Source organism: Fusarium odoratissimum, assembly GCF_000260195.1.
Source record: "Fusarium odoratissimum NRRL 54006 unplaced genomic scaffold supercont1.18, whole genome shotgun sequence".
NCBI classification, from domain to species: Eukaryota; Fungi; Ascomycota; class Sordariomycetes; order Hypocreales; family Nectriaceae; genus Fusarium; species Fusarium odoratissimum.
Window position 1 is genome coordinate 617,281 of NW_022158777.1, and position 16,469 is coordinate 633,749.

At 48.6% G+C, this 16,469-nt stretch overlaps 5 protein-coding genes across 5 annotated transcripts; 2 read left to right on the top strand and 3 right to left on the bottom strand.

The window, feature by feature from the left end:
• Positions 1 to 35: 35 nt before the first annotated feature.
• On the bottom strand, positions 36 to 7,406 carry FOIG_10556 (uncharacterized protein; the record flags this gene model as incomplete). Its single annotated transcript, XM_031210903.1, has 1 exon — positions 36 to 7,406. One exon carries the CDS (start codon positions 7,404 to 7,406, stop codon positions 36 to 38), a length of 7,371 nt encoding a protein of 2,456 aa, XP_031059614.1.
• A 590-nt stretch (positions 7,407 to 7,996) lies between these two features.
• Positions 7,997 to 8,968, bottom strand: FOIG_10557 (uncharacterized protein; the record flags this gene model as incomplete). The annotated part of the gene is made up of 4 exons (XM_031210904.1): positions 7,997 to 8,154; positions 8,211 to 8,482; positions 8,534 to 8,777; positions 8,848 to 8,968. 4 exons carry the CDS (start codon positions 8,966 to 8,968, stop codon positions 7,997 to 7,999), a joined length of 795 nt encoding a protein of 264 aa, XP_031059615.1.
• Positions 8,969 to 9,254: 286 nt separating this feature from the next.
• FOIG_10558 (uncharacterized protein) lies at positions 9,255 to 10,440 on the top strand (the record flags this gene model as incomplete). The annotated part of the gene is made up of 2 exons (XM_031210905.1): positions 9,255 to 9,280; positions 10,017 to 10,440. The coding sequence occupies 2 exons, from the start codon at positions 9,255 to 9,257 to the stop codon at positions 10,438 to 10,440; spliced, it is 450 nt and encodes a 149-aa protein (XP_031059616.1).
• A 1,654-nt stretch (positions 10,441 to 12,094) lies between these two features.
• FOIG_10559 (uncharacterized protein) lies at positions 12,095 to 13,285 on the top strand (the record flags this gene model as incomplete). Its single annotated transcript, XM_031210906.1, has 1 exon — positions 12,095 to 13,285. The coding sequence occupies one exon, from the start codon at positions 12,095 to 12,097 to the stop codon at positions 13,283 to 13,285; it is 1,191 nt and encodes a 396-aa protein (XP_031059617.1).
• A 109-nt stretch (positions 13,286 to 13,394) lies between these two features.
• Positions 13,395 to 14,983, bottom strand: FOIG_10560 (uncharacterized protein; the record flags this gene model as incomplete). The annotated part of the gene is made up of 2 exons (XM_031210907.1): positions 13,395 to 14,784; positions 14,835 to 14,983. The coding sequence occupies 2 exons, from the start codon at positions 14,981 to 14,983 to the stop codon at positions 13,410 to 13,412; spliced, it is 1,524 nt and encodes a 507-aa protein (XP_031059618.1). The 3' UTR covers positions 13,395 to 13,409.
• Positions 14,984 to 16,469: the final 1,486 nt, after the last annotated feature.

Here is a 16,469-nt window from a genome sequence, read left to right on the forward strand (position 1 = left end):
AGACAGTTCGATTCTTCAATACTGTCCTGCGTGTCCTAATTTAGAGTGACTCTAGGAACAACATGCGAGAAATGGTCGATCCCTTTGGCGAACCTCAACGGAACGTCGCTCTTGATACCATCCGACCCCTTGAGCTTTCTTAGTCCTGCCCATTGCCCCAAGATGGCCGCTCTACGCTCGTTTCTAGCCTTGATATCAATAATCAAGCCATCCTTGCTGCTACCCAGAAGTGCTTCGGTGGCAAGGTCCAAGTCCACCTTCCCGTTGTCCTGTCCCATCTGATTCGCTCTAGGTTTTGCATCCAAACTAACATCCCTCTCATCATCCGTCTCCAGATACTTTGTGACAGCATTGGACTCAGTCAATGTACTGAAATAGACGATCGGAGGGTTATGCTCTGACAATTTGGACGCGGGAGCCTGGATCCGTAGACCCGTGACGTGTGATACAGTGCTCTCACGGGAGGCACCGCCAAGCATGCCGTTGGCATCATCGTCAAATGGGCCCCAAAGCGAGGCAGGAAGTTGCTCATTGATAGCTTCAAAAGTAAAGTCTTTGACCTCTTCATCACCATGCTCGTTCATCTTGAAGATAGACACTTCCATGTCGGCTCTTAACCCTGAGGAGCCATCTGGGAGCTGCATAGGTCGGGCAAGAATACGGCCACTAACCTCTCTCTCTGGGCCCAAGGCACTCAAGAACTTGATCTTCTTCGTAGGCACGCGCGATGTGACACTGAACGCAAATGAGCCCCCACGTACGACCCACGCCGAGTCTGGAGTCTGTGCAGTAATTGGAACTTTGCTAGGTGCTATAGCTCCAGACTCCAGCGACAGCACATGATCTTTCTCCGACTTCCTGTGAACAACATCAAGGAACTCGTGGAAACCTAACTTCTCCAACTTTATCTGCCGCTCACCAAACTTCACACTGAATGAGACAACTGTCCAGTCGAAGAAAACTTCACCGCCAAACGGCGGTCCGCTGATGTGTAATTCAGCGCTCAGAGTAATCTTCAGGGGCACAGTCATGATCAGAGCGTTCGCCTCATACGATAAACCCGCTGATATAAAGAAACGGGCGTCATAGTGTATTGGGTGTAACCAAAGAATCAGGTCAACCCGGAAGTCAAAGTGTGCACCGCACCGGCCGCTCTTGTAGCTAGCACTAACAGCCAGTCCAGCCATGAGCGCATCTGGAGTCACTGCAGCGTAAGCTTGACCGTCTAGCGATAGCTCCTTGTTATCTCCATAGCTCCACTGAAGTCTCATGCGCGGAGGTGCACTGGGATAATGGGATGGCGGTTGATATGCTGGATGCCAGCCGCCAATGCTGATACACCAATCTCCAGCCTGTGGGCTCGTGCCGAACCACGCTCCAACAGCAAATCCTCCTGTGAGAACGCAGTCATCAAATAGGATGAATGACCCATCAGCAATCCTTCCTTCGAAAAGCATAGAGCCGCGAGACATGTCGATACTGCCTTGAAAATTGATCTTGATTGCTGCAATTGCCTTGCCAGGTTTTGCATCTCGGGGGAACTGTGCAGACGCTGTACCAACGACAGCCAACTCACCGGCGCTAGGATCCAGTGGGATAGTCAGGACAGCTTTAACGTCGATGATTTCACAAGCCGTGCCCGTAACGCCAGCAGCGACCCAGTTTGCGCCATTCGTCTCAGTCATGTACTTCTTGCCACCTGTCCCTCGAAGTCTGCCAAACATGACCATCGGATCAGCTTCAGGATCTATAAGCAGCGGGAATTTGTGAATCTCAGTAATAGATGGTATCTCGAGCTTCGAACCGAATCCAAAGCCGCCGCTGATGCTGGTCAGTTCAACAAGACCTGTTTTGAGCATCGGGCCCTGTAGCATTGCGTAGGCCATGAGAGACACAAACTCCTCCTGGTTGGTTTTAATGGTCTTGTAAGAGCCAAAACCGACGAATTGGTACTTCTTGAGCTTGACACTGACTCCACCTTCAAAGCCTGCAATGGAGATGTCCTCCCCTTCGACCTTGATGCGGTGCAAAGTGCCAGCGACATCGAGGTTGGAGCCTGTCATTGCGAGGGACAGTCCGTCGAGACCCATTCCGATGTCCAGATTCTTCCAATCACTCAAGTCTATACTTTCGCCTCGTGGTAGCTTGATGATCATGCTGAAGTTGATCAATTCGCCATCCATCGGGCCAATGGTCATACGAGCTGTGAACTTGACTTTGATCTTCTGCCCCTTAGCATCGTAGTCAAGCCCAACGTTTGTGATACTAACACCATTCACCCTCTTGTCGAACTTTGTTGTCTCTGTAGACTCCGGGCTTTCTTCCTCCAGAACCAGCATCGCCTTGCCAGAAGGACCCTCTGTCTTCCTGGCTTTCTTAGGCTTGGAGGCAAGAATGATACTGTCATTGTTCAGCAGCAAAAATGATAAGCCCTGACCGAAAGCAGAATTGTCTGCTGCTCGACTAGAGAGGAGGAGCTTCTGCTGACTGAAAGTAGCGAGGCTGTTCAACTTTTCAACCTCGGGGATCGTGATGTCACTGTTGGTCCAGTAGATCTGAGTAGAGAAAGGCTGTTCCATCTGGCCGATCAGAGGTAACGGCGGTGGTCGTGGAAGTGTGTTGACTGCAAGTCTGAGGACTGTCTTCCATGGCAGTTTGTCCTCCTTCTTTACGCCATCCGGCCGAGTTCTTGTTCTTGCAAGTTGAACCGTTACAGATTCCACGGTGAAGCTCAAGGACACTGTAATGGTAGAACTTCCCTCTCCCTTGTGGCGGCTAAGTGACATTCCAAGGTTTGACGCCCTTACATCAATCGCTGCCTCCGCAATGAAGGAAGGTAGAGAATCTTCGATGGACTCGATAGTAAGCCACTCCAAGATCGACTTTACCTTGGCCTTTTCCTCCTTGACGAAACTCAGGCTGGCTTGGAGCTCCAAAACATCCTTTGAGCCAACATAATTGATCGTCATCTCTGCAGAATCTGCAATTGTAAGCTTGCCCGAGACCAATGCTGAGAACGCTTTATCAGCAAGAGACTTGTTGTAGGCAACGTCAAGGTGGATGCAGTCCATAGACATATCCCAATCAGACATTGAGACTCTCGCTACCTCGATGTGCACGTTTAGCTGTGCAAACTTAAGACCAGACTGGTCCTTATCAACAAATTTGCCCTTGATACTCGCCGTACCAATGGTAAACTCTGGACATCCTTCTGGCCGTGGTATCTCGACGTTGTTAATTCCCACTGCGGCAAGGAGAGCCAATAGCCCAAGCTCCTTCTCGCCCTTCTCTAAACTTATACCGAATTCGACTGAACCCTCCGCGGATGGTGAGTTTGTAGAGGTCACAAGGCTAATGTTTGTTTTGATGCCTTCAATCACCAGCGCAGCAAACACATCTAGCTTGCTCGTATCTTTGGCATACTCTACTCTCACTGAGCCCACAGTAAAGGACTTGGCGTCTGTAGCTGACGGGAGTCGAAGAGCTGCATCGTCCCTCATCTCTAGTTTGAACGAAGACGGGGAGCCCGTGGTGACATCTAGAGACATCTCCACGATCTTGATCTCCAGTTCGCCGAGCCTCGCGTGGAGCACACTATCGACTCCAGGAATCAGAAGGCTCAACAAGTCTGAAACCTTCATGGGAAAGCCTTGGACGGGTGTGATAGAAGCCGTCAACACCTTTTTCTCGCCATCGTACTTCACCAACATCATAGATTTGATGTTCTTTATCGGGAGCAAAGCTGATACTTGAAAGGATATGATCGACTCGGCCTTGCCCTCTCCATCCCTTTTTTGTCCACTTTGCCACGATAATGAGAACTCTAAATCTTGAAGCTTGAAGTCTTTAACTTCCAGCTCTTCCCTCTGAAACTTGATGGTCGATGAACGGATGGAAATCTTTCCTTTTTCAACCTGTTCAAACTTTGCATCGCAGTACGCCAACTCCATTGCGTTGTTTCCACTAAGAAACGGTATGTTTGGCAGAGTTCCGAGCCCGAAGATATCAAAAACATCATCTAGGCTGATGGCATCAGGAGATGAGAAGATGATGTACCCAAGTTCCCTTGCCGTTGGAAGCCTAAGTGAGACTTGTGCCTCTTTCTCAAGTCTTTCGCTTCGGAAGGTAGCTTCACCCTTCGCCTGCATATCCCCATCTCCATGCCACTCGACCCTTATCACAGCGTCTACCAACGACAGAGATCCAGGAATGAGATCAAAGAAGGGAATACAGAGGTCAAAGTCCCACTCGAGAAATCCCCATTTGCTCTGCACCTTGACTATTGAAAACCCGGCCTCTTTGACTTCTACTGCCTTGAAAGCACGGTCCAACACAGGTATTGCCTCGATCTGCTCTGAAACATTGGTGAGACCGATAGCGTCAACGATATCAGTAACCGTGACTCCGTGATCAGCAGAGGTAATCTGGAATCGATAATCGTAGTCACCAGCTCTGGCTAAAGGTATAGCGTCAAACTGTGCCGTGATACTCCTCTTGGAATTGCTTAAGAGCGGCATAGATAATTGGATACTGGTAGTGATCCTCGATGTTTTCAGGTGTAAGGGGTCAAGTATACGGATCAAGACTCCACCCTCAATGTCCTTAAAGTTATTGGGCGCCGGCAAGAAGTTCTGCCAATCTGACGACTTGGTGCGCACCCAGATATCGGCCAAGTTGTACGTGTCGACCAGATCAATCGGCTGTCTGAGACAGAACCCTATCTCGGACATTGATCCCGCCTCCAGGCCTTTGATGGACGGTGCAGAGGTGCCGTCCGAGGAGTTGCCCATGAGGGGAATATCTCCCTGTAGAATTTCCTCAGGGTCGAATTTTGTGCCGACGAGAGCGATGACGAGATCCTTGATGGCGATCACGCTGGAACTGAAAGAGATCACGGTCTCCTCCTCTGACGCCTTCCAGGCCATCTTGAAGTCAATACCTTTTTCCTTCAAAGTCGCTTCGGATTCGACAGTGAGATTCACCTGTGGGGAACAACACTTGTCAACCTTGACAACAATGTCCCTGAGCTGAAACTCGAATGCAGCCATTTCGACATCAACAGCATTACCTTTTCCTGCTTCGTCCTTTGCTCGATGCAAGACAGCACTCCCAATGACCTTCCCTTCAAGGGGATGTGAGTCGATGGTAGCGGTAGACTCATCGAAATCGACTTCGAAAGTGGCTAGCCCAATCTTTAATAGCGCCTCGGGGAGTCTCCGAAGGGCGGTAGTCAACGTATCATGGTCTCGGTATAAGCAGCTCAGGATCTCTATCATATTGGGTTTCGGTTTGTCTTTGATCGGGTCGTTGAGAATCCCCAATGCCTCGCGCAGTGAATGGTGAGTGCTAGAGGCCGCTGCTTCCATTGCAACGTTAAATCGGGGCGGTGGAAGGGCTTCAATAAGGTTTGTATCGTCTTCCAGATCCCCAGAGAGTGCCGTTTGAAGAGAATTCGTCTCAGGTAAGAACTGTGTTGGAGCAAGTTCGAGACGGGCTGCAGCCAGAGTCTCGTTGTGAATATTGGTGGTAAAGTCAATACCTCCGCCAGGGACATGATGCAATTTCTCGCCCGACATAGGATCTGCAATGTAGTACACATCCCCCGCGACGGTAGTTCTTGCCCATGAACATTGAAATGTCCTAGAACCGATACCAAACCTCTGATCTCGGCATCTTATCTGGAATTCTTGGTTTCTGTTAATGTTGAGACCCTGCGTGTCGATCCATATGAACCGTTGGTTTCTCTCGATGCTCCATTTCATTTCCCCGTTCACAAGCTTGAGATACAGATACCGCCATGACTTGTTCATAAAATACCTTAGTTGATATTTCTTGGTGCTCAAGACACGACCAGGGTCCGTCCGCTCGAGCAAGACATTCAGCCTGTCTCTGTAAATCTTCTGGGAGTTATTAGAGAACTCGATCTCCTCAGTCATGTTTCCAATATCACGCTTGGTCATCGGCACATCCTGATAGTCCCCTTCCAGGGACATGTATGAACCGCGGCTCAGATAGGAGATCTTTAGGAATTGTCCACAGAACAGTTCAGTGACCGAGCCCCCGTCAACAAGGTGTAAGATCTTGGTTATCTGGCCAATATCGATGCTCTTACCGCTGGTAACGTATAATCGGGCCTTGCGTTTCTGCTCCTTAACTGCGAGAGCAAGTCCAACAAGTACTTCAGATCGAGGGTGCCCGTTAGTTCGATTGGCGCTGACGACATATACATCTGCCGCGAAGGTTGAATAGAACTTTTTAACGCAGCGAACATGCATATATGTCAGGAATTCGTCAGTGGTATGCTGTTTCCGAAAGGCGATCCAGATGTCCCGGTGAATACTCCTAAGGTTGTCAAGCTGTTGGTTAAGCTTGTCCACAAAACCCTTGGCCTTTCGTAAGTCCTCATCGGCACCGAGAGTTAGGTCAATCAAGAGCTTATCCTCGTTCTCTGCCGGCGGAATCAAGTTTTCCAATGTTTTTGTCTTGATCTGTTTGACGGTAGTTTCAAGCAGAGTAAAATAGGAATTCGTAATTTCCTTTGGCAAAATCTTCTTCCACAAGTGATCGGCGGCGTGTTCGATCGCGCCTATTACGTCTTTCTTGTGGGGTAGATATGCAGTTCTGTGCTTAACCTTGAGAAGGAAGTAGAGGAAGCATAAAGCCTTGACGTCGTCCGAGTATTTCGGTTCGGAGAATTGTTTCATGTTATCCTTAAGCGATCCGTGGTGTTGTATCTTGTAGACTGCAAATCTTGGGGTTCTAGATGGTAGCCCAGCCTCCATTTGTGCAGAAATGATGTCGGCATGATTGTCTCCTGTGAAGAATATTCCTATCTCTCCGTTCGAATTGGGTGTTACGGTGTACATAAGAATGCTGCGTTTATTAGTTGAGAGGTTCTCATTGTAATAAAGGTCATGACCCTCGGGACGACCTGTATTTCCGCGGTACCAAACAATACATTGTCTTGGGGGGTATATGGCTTTAACTGGGGGGATCAGGTATAGCGCATCCTGGTGATGCAAAACTCCTCTTCGTAACCCGGCTCTGGTGCACATGTCTGCTATTGGCTTATTGGAATTGTCCTGATCAGACTCGACGTTTGGGATAAACACGCTCTGGGTGGGAACCGGGTCGCGTTTTAAAGCGTGCAGATAGCCGCCATAATGATCCTCGTCGGGATGTGAAAAGATCATACCAGCGAAAGTGCTGTTCTGACCCATGATCTTCCGGCAGGCAGACGAAAGATATCGATGATAGGGAGCTTCTCGATTCTGATAGGCGACGTAATTCTTGGGGCCGCCATCAACGAGGATAAAACTTGGATTGCCGGTTTGCCAGTCATTGTATTCGAGAATCATGGCATCGCCACGACCAGCGTAGATAACGTGGAGAATGGTAGCAGCCATGGTTCAGAGTCATTCAGGCAAATTGAAGATAGTGATTAGCACACAGTAGGATGAATTCAAGTCAATCTGTCCATAGTCCTCAAACTGAACTTGTGCAATATTGAGATTTTGAGGACCCTGTTGCCGAATGTTGACAGTTGCTCCACCTTTACTGTGGACATGCTACAGTGCAAGTTTCACGGCTGCTATGCCCAAAACGCTCACCTGCATCTAGACTATCGATTTTTTACGCGCTGTAACCTCTTGACACAGTGCGGTGTGTTGATTCGTGACCGTATTCTATACCGAGCTACACCATTCGCGACAATGATCCCTGTCCTGTAATGACAGGGAACGTGAAGTGGGATAACACAACTGCAATAGTTAAATCTCGAAAGCGGGTATAAAGCGCGGTTTATGAATCGCTATCTATACTAGTAGAAGGAAAATAAGAGAAAGTAAACATAGTATATACAGAAAGCCACGCCCACTGAGTAATTCGTGTGCTACGTAGCCACTCTCACTAATCGTATACCAATTGAGTTAGGGGTAAACCAGCCCTCGTTCAACTAATGCGAACGTCCTGCGACCACGTGCCAACACCAGCCATTCTACAGAACCAGTCTACGACCGTAGGCATCACTCTTGATGTCACGACGGGCAACACCAGCAGCCTGCATGAGCTTTCTAGTAAACTCGATACGCTCACTGCCTCGCATGGTCGTAGTTCGTCGCTGCCATCCAATTTCCGTCGGCATGCGCTCGTTCTCTGCAGCAGAGATACCTCGTTAGCCTCAGCGTAGTAAGAAATACAAGGAAACTTACTCAACCAGTACTCAATAAACTTCTTCTCCACCGTGCCGGTGGTGCCATCAGCCATGATCTCAAAGAAGGATGCCATCTCGCCCCAGCTGAAACCATCAGCTAGCTTAGACAGAGAGTGCTCAGGGTTGGTCTTCTTGGATGTTGCTAAGCGGCCCATTCTCGCCTTGGCGACTTGCTCGACTGTCATCAGATCGTCGGGGAAGTAGGTAAGTGACTCGGCCCAGACGGTCTCGTTGAACGGATTCGGATCAGCAAAGAAAGCGTCAGAGCGGCTGAGCAGCGAGGGTTAGTACTGATTGAAATAGCATGATTGCATGACATACCTCAAAGAAATGTCATGCTCGAGGATGTTGTGGCGACCGAGGTCAGCCAAATCGAAGCTACGGGTGTTGGGGTACTTGTGACTAGTCTTGATAGCCTGTGTGAAAAGAATAACAGCATCGAGGTGCTCAATATTGTAACCTGTAAGCATTCCGTCCTTGAGGATATCAAGGGTGATGTTCTTGCCGTCGCGGGGAATGTACCCATGGTTGGCCAAAGTGTTGAGTCCGGGACACGGACCGCGAGCTTCATCAAATCAGTACAAGGAATTGAGATTGCAGAGATGCTGGGACTGATTTCCATCATGGGAACTCACAGGCATCAGAAGCTGGGGCAATCCACTCCTGAGGAACAAACTCGCGGGTGGATAGGAACTGGGGATGGGAAAGCGTGTGCGCGACCGCACTGGCGATGGCAATCGATGCAGAGAACTTCATAGCGAATGATAAAGCCGTGCTGTAATAGGCAGGAAGGGAACAAGAGTAATGTCGAACCTGTTGAACCAGTGACTTTTCATTGATGAAGCAGGGCACCAAACCGTGTCTTATACAGCCGTGTCTTCACGCTTCTTGCCTCCAGGGCACTCGCCTTTGCCCATCTTCGTTTCATCTACACTAGTTATTAACCTCAACTCCGACGAAAGAAGAAAAGAGGCAGAAACGGAAGCATCAAAGCATAGCCAGTGCCGAGATCCTCGGCTCAATATGTTGCGGCGAATTATTAATGGCAAGACTATCATTGATCACTGCGTAAGATAGTTGCGACTGGCGGACCCTGCTCGGTTTCTCGTCCGCGACTATGACAACTATTCGCGAATATTTCCAGATCAAGTAAAACTGCGCGTATGTTCACGCCCCTACGATAGGTCATGTTTGGTTTATATTAAAACGCATGATTGCTCCACTACTTTTCTTTGAACCCCAAACGCCAAGAGAAGAAGCAAATCTCCCTCTCAGGAATTAACCGAGGTTGAGGGCGATTTCTGAAACTTGAATGTCTGGTTAGGCCTTCAATTAAACAAGACAACAGCAAACGAGCAAATGACTTTGGTCTACCTCCGGGAAGAGCAGCAGTCTCAAGGCCTTCCACCTGTTTAACCTCGGTGATAACGCTAGGCCAAATCAAGAGTTTCAGCTATCTATTGTGCTATATAATCAGCCACATTTCTTACTCGTCTGCTTTTGTGCATAAGCGAGGAGTGATAATAAGTGCAAGCTGAACTTAGATGCATGGCTTGTTGCGCTGCAGCCTTTAAGAAGAGGCCACGTATAACTGCTGCGGAGTTTGCTGCGGTAATTAAGATTGAAAGAGGGATTTTACCTTAAGTATATTAATATAAGCTAGAAATATTACATAAAGTCTCAGAAAGCCATGAGATAAATATATCAGCTTTACTTTACATCTCTAGTTTATTTCTTTTAATAAGAAACCCTAGTGTATTGGAGTAAGACAACCAGAGCATTCACAACTGCTAACATACACTAGACAGCTAATACAAAAACAGCAAGTTACGATGACTACTGTAATTTCTGCCAGCGGCAACAGTGCTGTCACCTCCTCTTTTATCATAACCTACACCCGAGGCAGTACAACCATGAAACCCAGATCTGCCACTGAGCTGTCCGGTTGGATTCATTTCCCCATGCCTGGTGGCACTTCAGGCGAGTGTCTAGACAATCTTATGGTCGATTTTACGTCGCAATCTGCAACTATCAAAACTGTGATGGTGTACCTTGGCAGCGCAAACGTGTTTGAGGAGGGGAATCTTGGAAAGACTGAGACTTTTACCGTTTCTATGTCTTCTAGGAAGATTCTTCACAGCGGGGGAGGGATTTCGGTCTCAATCGAGGTCGAATTTGAGACGGTTGAGGCGTGGTTATCTATTAGTTCTGTCGGTATCGCGTTTTGAGTGCATTTCTTAATGCTGATTATTTCAATAATCAAAGCACTTCTATCTATAACTGTATAGTTAATAGGAAGAGTTATTTCTCGAGGTGACAAGACTACAACTTGGTAAACGGAATGTGTATATGTCTCGGGGTTAGCCAAGGTCACGCCATTTGGCTTGTTATCTAGTGGTCAGGGCACTCTAAAGGCTCTGGGCCGCTTCCTAAGTTATTTTGGTACAACAAGATCCCTTTTCATAATGAGTTACCTGCTCACCCCATCAACTTCAGTCTTTCTACCTGTGGCCGAAGCGGATTCATCTGCGCCATAGCACCTCCACTGCTTGCTACTACCCAGACACTTCGTTCCAATGGAGGAACTCAGTGCTTGTAGCAGATCTTCGAATCTCCACAACTTGCTAGTAACTGTGGTTGAAGTGCCCGCATACAATGAAGATCTTTCGTCGCACGTTCGCATATCCGATTTCCTCCCTCAGCCCATCTCAACACTTCTGATCTACGCATTTGAAGTTCATCAGCTTGGAAACCATATAAATACCGTTGGCCATGCCTCAGTTATGTGCTGCAGCTATGCAAATCCTGGACCTTGCTCGTGTGACATGTCTCCATCACTCTGTCTGTATTAGACAGTCCTCCCAGTCGTGCTGTGCATCTGACAGTAGCTCAGTCAGTCGTGCCTACTATCACTGTGGGCTGCTTTTATCCCGATTATTCTGTCGCTGGCGCCAACTCCTCATGTCCAAGGTTGACAAGATTGGTCTCTTCTGTGGTAGGTTTCATCCCCTCTCTTTAACATGCTCCTCACAGCGATCGCGGCTGGACTGAGAAAGTGGAAGTGCCAATAGCAGGGCGAGAATAGAAAGGACCGATATGGAGCCCGCGATCTCAGCACTCTCTGACCCGCTTACATGTCTGTATTCGCGGTGACAGCAACAACACACATCGGTTCCGTCGCATACGCATGGGGTAATCCAGACATCTCTCTCGTCGACACATTCTTGAGCCTGCCAAGCATATTTGAGGCTAAATAGCCTCGACCATCACTAGTCGCTAGGCTTGCAGCGAAGCGCAGGTATGACATGTTTCTAGCAACAATCTAATATCTCAGAAGTCAACCTGTGATCTGAGACGCGTGGACTACGTCAAGAGTGACGAGGCAGTGACAGTGCCTGCAGGTATTTTGGCTCTGGCTGGGCAGTGTATAGTTAGGCCAGGGTATCGTATTGGCGAGGAACCAAAATTGCCTCTGTTTGCGCGTAAATGAGGCTGTGTGACGAATTACACATGTTTGAGAAAGTGTCACTACGTAGGGTAGAAGACTGGCATATGAAATAATGCCTCCTCCAGCGCATATAGCGGGCCAAACCCAATTCTCTAGCATGTGATTGGCTAACTCGCTTCTTTCTTAGCGAGTGCGATAGTGGGCTGTGCCGTTAACCGTTTCTCGATACGTACGCCAATGTCAATGACGTCAAGACCCTGACCATCAGGATCTCGTACCTAATCTCAGATCCCGTTATTTCCATGAGACTTCTTTCAATTCATCTTAATAACCCATTGTTCAAGCTGTTTTTGTTATAGAGAATGCATCAATCTAACGAACCAGATAAATCCTTGGCATCACCACCAGAAACACCACCATTCTCTCCAAGATCAATGGCTGACGTCGGTACCGATTCCGGAAATCTTTTCCGTCTAAAAGACGTGCTCACTTATTTCGCCGCTGTCAAAGGGGACCTGTCAAACGTCACTGCCCCTCCTTTCATCCTCGCTCCCAGATCAGCCATTGAGATTCCCGCTGCTTGGGCTTGTCATCATGATCTCTTTCTTCAACCTGCAGATGAACCTGATGCTGGAGTGAGGGCCCTCTTACTGGCAAAGAATTACATCTGCAGTCTCAAGCAGCTCGTCAATGCGGATTCCCCGGATGCGGCCAAGAAGCCATTGAACCCGTTCCTTGGTGAACTGTTCCTCGGCTCATTTTCCGACAAGTCTGGTTCGAAATCGGAACTGGTCATTGAGCAAGTATCGCACCATCCGCCTGTCACAGCATGCTCTGTATATAACAAAGAGCGTGGTATGTCATCGATTGGCTTCGCGGGTCAGGAAACATCCTTCAGCCTGGTCAATGGCGTCACCGTACGTCCAACAGGATGTGCAATTATCCAAGACCATAAGCATGATGAGCAAAGTCTCATGACGATGCCAACAATATTGGTCAAGGGCGTGACGACCGGGAACCCATATCCAGAGATGGAGGGTCCAGCTTACATTGCCAGCTCGAACGGCTACTTGACGAAAATCGGATTTCACGGCAAAGGAAGACTTGGGTATGGTCAGAAGAATCAGGTCGTCGCTGAAGTATTTGCTCCGAATGACAAGAATCATCCGCTATATCGCATTACAGGCCAATGGACTGGCGAGATAAAAGTTGAAGACTCTTCAAAGACGACCCTCGAGGAATTCCACGTCGACAAGATCCCAATCTCACCTCTCAAGGTCGCGCCCGTAGAGGAGCAAACGCCATGGGAGTCACGTCGGGCTTGGTTTAAAGTTACGCAAGCTATCAAGCAACACAACATCGAAAAGGTATATGCTCACAAGAGCACATTGGAAGAGTCGCAAAGAAGGCGACGAGTTGAAGAGGAGAGGACGGGTAAGAAATGGAACCGCCTGTTCTTTACTCAAATACCCAATGGTGACGAGACGCTTGAGTCCTTGGTGTCAAAGGTTCCTGAGAAATTAAGTATACTTGATTTTACAAAGACGGGTGGTGCTTGGAAATTTATTGGGGCTGATAAAGCGGAGGAGGTGAAACGGCATTTAAGCCGCGACAGTTTACCATAGCATCACGATAAGCATAAAGCATTAATAATAGATTATATTGTATGATGGATACATCTACTGCCAATCTTAGCTGTGTGAAAGCCAAGAGCTGAGTCTAACTTTTCAATCCGTCCGACACTGAACATTAGATCTTGTCAACGTGCTCTCCAGTCTCATGCTGAGCAGCAAGCTTCTCATCAATAGCCTCAGCCCTGCGAGCAAGATCTGCCTGCAGGTTTGCAGTATACTCGCTCTTGTCGACGAAAGGAATGAACCAAGGAGCATTGGTGAAGAGATAGTTCATCTCCTCCAGAGGAAGCTGCTTGGTCTCAGGAATGAAAGCCCAGACGCAAAGAGCGTTGGTGAAGTTGCAAATGACGAAGAGAAGGTAATACTTCCAGCCAACAGCACCCATCGCAATACCAGTGACTTGACCGATCATGGTGTTGAAGGCGAATGAGGTCATGGTAGCAAGAGAAACACCCTTGGCTCGAGTACGGGTGTCGAAGATCTCGGCGGGGATGATCCAAGAAAGAGGTCCGCAAGTGGCTGAGAACGAGAAGTTGTACGCCCAGGTAACAATAATGAAACCCCAACCCTGAGCAGCGCTACCGGAACCGGGAGGATAGACAACCAGCATGATGGTGGCGATGATGAAGGTAAGCATGTTGAACAGGTTACCCCAGATAAGGGTCCATCGACGACCGAATCGATCGATATAGACGATACAGAGAGCCTGAGCAATCAAGGCAATAATAGAGTTGATGGCCTGATACTTGAGGGTATCAGCAGCGTTGATACCAGCCTGTCCATAAATAGTAACAGAGTAGTACTGGATGGCGGAAACACCGGTCATCTGAATCGAAGCCTGAAGACCGCACGCAATCAAAAGACGACGGAAGCAAGAAACATCCCTGAAGAGCTCAAGATACGACTTGGCGCCATTGGCATGCTCATCGGCAATGCTTTCCTGAATCTGCTCGATCTCCGCGCGGACCCAGGCGTCATCGACGTTGCCGTTGGAGTGGAGGCGGGCAAGGGTCTTGAGTGCCTCATCCTGCTTACCCTGGTCCATGAGCCAGCGGGGAGACTCTGGGAACACGAAGATGAGGGCGCCGAGGATGATGGCCGGGATGATCTGGATGCCGAGGGGGATTCGCCACTGTCGGTTGTCGGAGTAGTTGGTGAATGTGCCCCAGCCGGTCCACGAAGCGACGAGGGCTCCGATTCCCAACATGAATTGTTGGAGAGCTGTGACTCTGCCTCGGATGGAAGGATGTGCGATCTCGGCTTGGTATAGAGGAATGATCATGGTCAAGAAACCGACACCAAGACCGGCCAGGAAGCGGCCAGCCATAAGGTATGAGATCTTGGGGGCTCCAGTCTGGAGAGCACCTCCAAGAGTGAAGATTATAGAACCAATGGTGATAGTCCATCGTCGGCCGGTGTATTCGGTAGTAGGTCCAGCGAACATGGCACCGAAGAAGGCACCGGCGGTGAAGAGCGCAACTACAGCACCGCTGCAAAAGTCAGTACCTAAACGGTCTCAATGAGGAGATTGGCGACTTACGTATCGGCAGCTGTGTCGCTAGTGTTGAACTCCCGGTGATAAGATGGCGACGCAATGACCTGGGCGATAACACCCAAATCATAGCCAAAGAGCAGCGATCCAAAGGACGCAAACACTCCGACGAGGAACTGGTAAACCTTGGGCTTCATGATGACTGAGTATGCAGACAATGATGGAGAATGAAGTGATCGACAGGAGGGTGGATTTGAAGAGCTTTTAAAACTTTTCATCAACGACCCAGAAGCTTGGAGCTTCAGAGTAGCATTGCCCTTCTCGCGCTCCAATGGCTGACGTTTCCAGAGTCATATCCCCAGAACTCAATGCATTTAGCGTAAAAAGTCCCCATGGGGAATGGGGGCACGCAAGACTGCAACCTCGCCTGCCTCGCGAAAAAACACGAAACAATGCCGAAGACACGCTAAGGGAGCAGCCCATTAACAGCGCGTGACATCGCCCATAGAAGCGCTTCTTCATGATTGGAGCGCAAGACGGCGTTCTTAAGCTAGGTGTTAACGGTATGACAGGAATGCCAAGCTAATGCGGAGAAGGGCAACCCGCGTATCGTTAGCATGGGTTTAGGTCGGGTTGTTTGCCGGATTTGTGTCTTGGGCTGGTGCGGGGTTTCAGCTGACATGCTTGGGAGAGCGCTATGCTGTTTTTATCGTGTTGTCCGGGGGAGAGTCGGTGATGCGGAATCGTGCCGGCATGGGAGGATGGCTTGAAATGACAGGGCTGGTGTTGGATTGATGCATCCGAGGCTCAGGCATGTGGATGACTTTGCATGGAGAGGAGATGGGATGAAATTTCATGATCCGAAGTTCGTGATAGAGAGAGATCGTGGCTGTCAGGTTGCTTGGCTGTTATACCAAGGCGATAGTGAAAGAGTCTACAAGATGGTTTATGAATATTCGTATTGGTATTCTGATCAGAGAATAAAACTTATTTATGCTTAAAGAATGGGCCCAATGGGGAGCGCAGATCAGACCCAGACAATAATGCTTGCTCTTCCTGTCGCGTGGTTTTTGTGGGTTTACGAAGTGCTGCTCGCGAAAACGCATTGTCAGTGTCGATCTCGATTGTTGACAGTTTCAGATCATTTGCATACCATTTTCATTGCTGGAATAATTGGCAACCGACAGCAGCCCTTAGTAACAATTGATCTGCCACGTAGAATCACATAATATTCAGCCAATTAAGTCCTCAGTGTCACCATACAGGGTAGGCAATCCTCTGTAACGCACTCGGCCGATTCGGACATATCGCAGCTTGACACGTTATTCCCGTGCAGTTCGTGCCACATGCTCGCATTCAGTGCATTCAGACTGGAAAGGCTTGATTGGCCAGAGGCTTGCCCACTCTCTTGCCTTATCGATAAAGCTCAGAAGGTGAGACGTGAGGGGTTCTTGCTTAAGTGAGAATGGAAAGTCTTTCGCATATAAGAGCAATATTACAACTACCACAGAACTAAATAATAAGCAAACATGTCTTGAGCAACTTAACAAATTAATCTAATAGTGATAAAATATCTATGCACCTTTTACCAAGAACACCAATCTTGAGGTCAAACCGGACCAATAATACAATTTTTTCTGATAAGCGCGCGCCTAAAAAACAGTACCTCATTCTACCAATCAA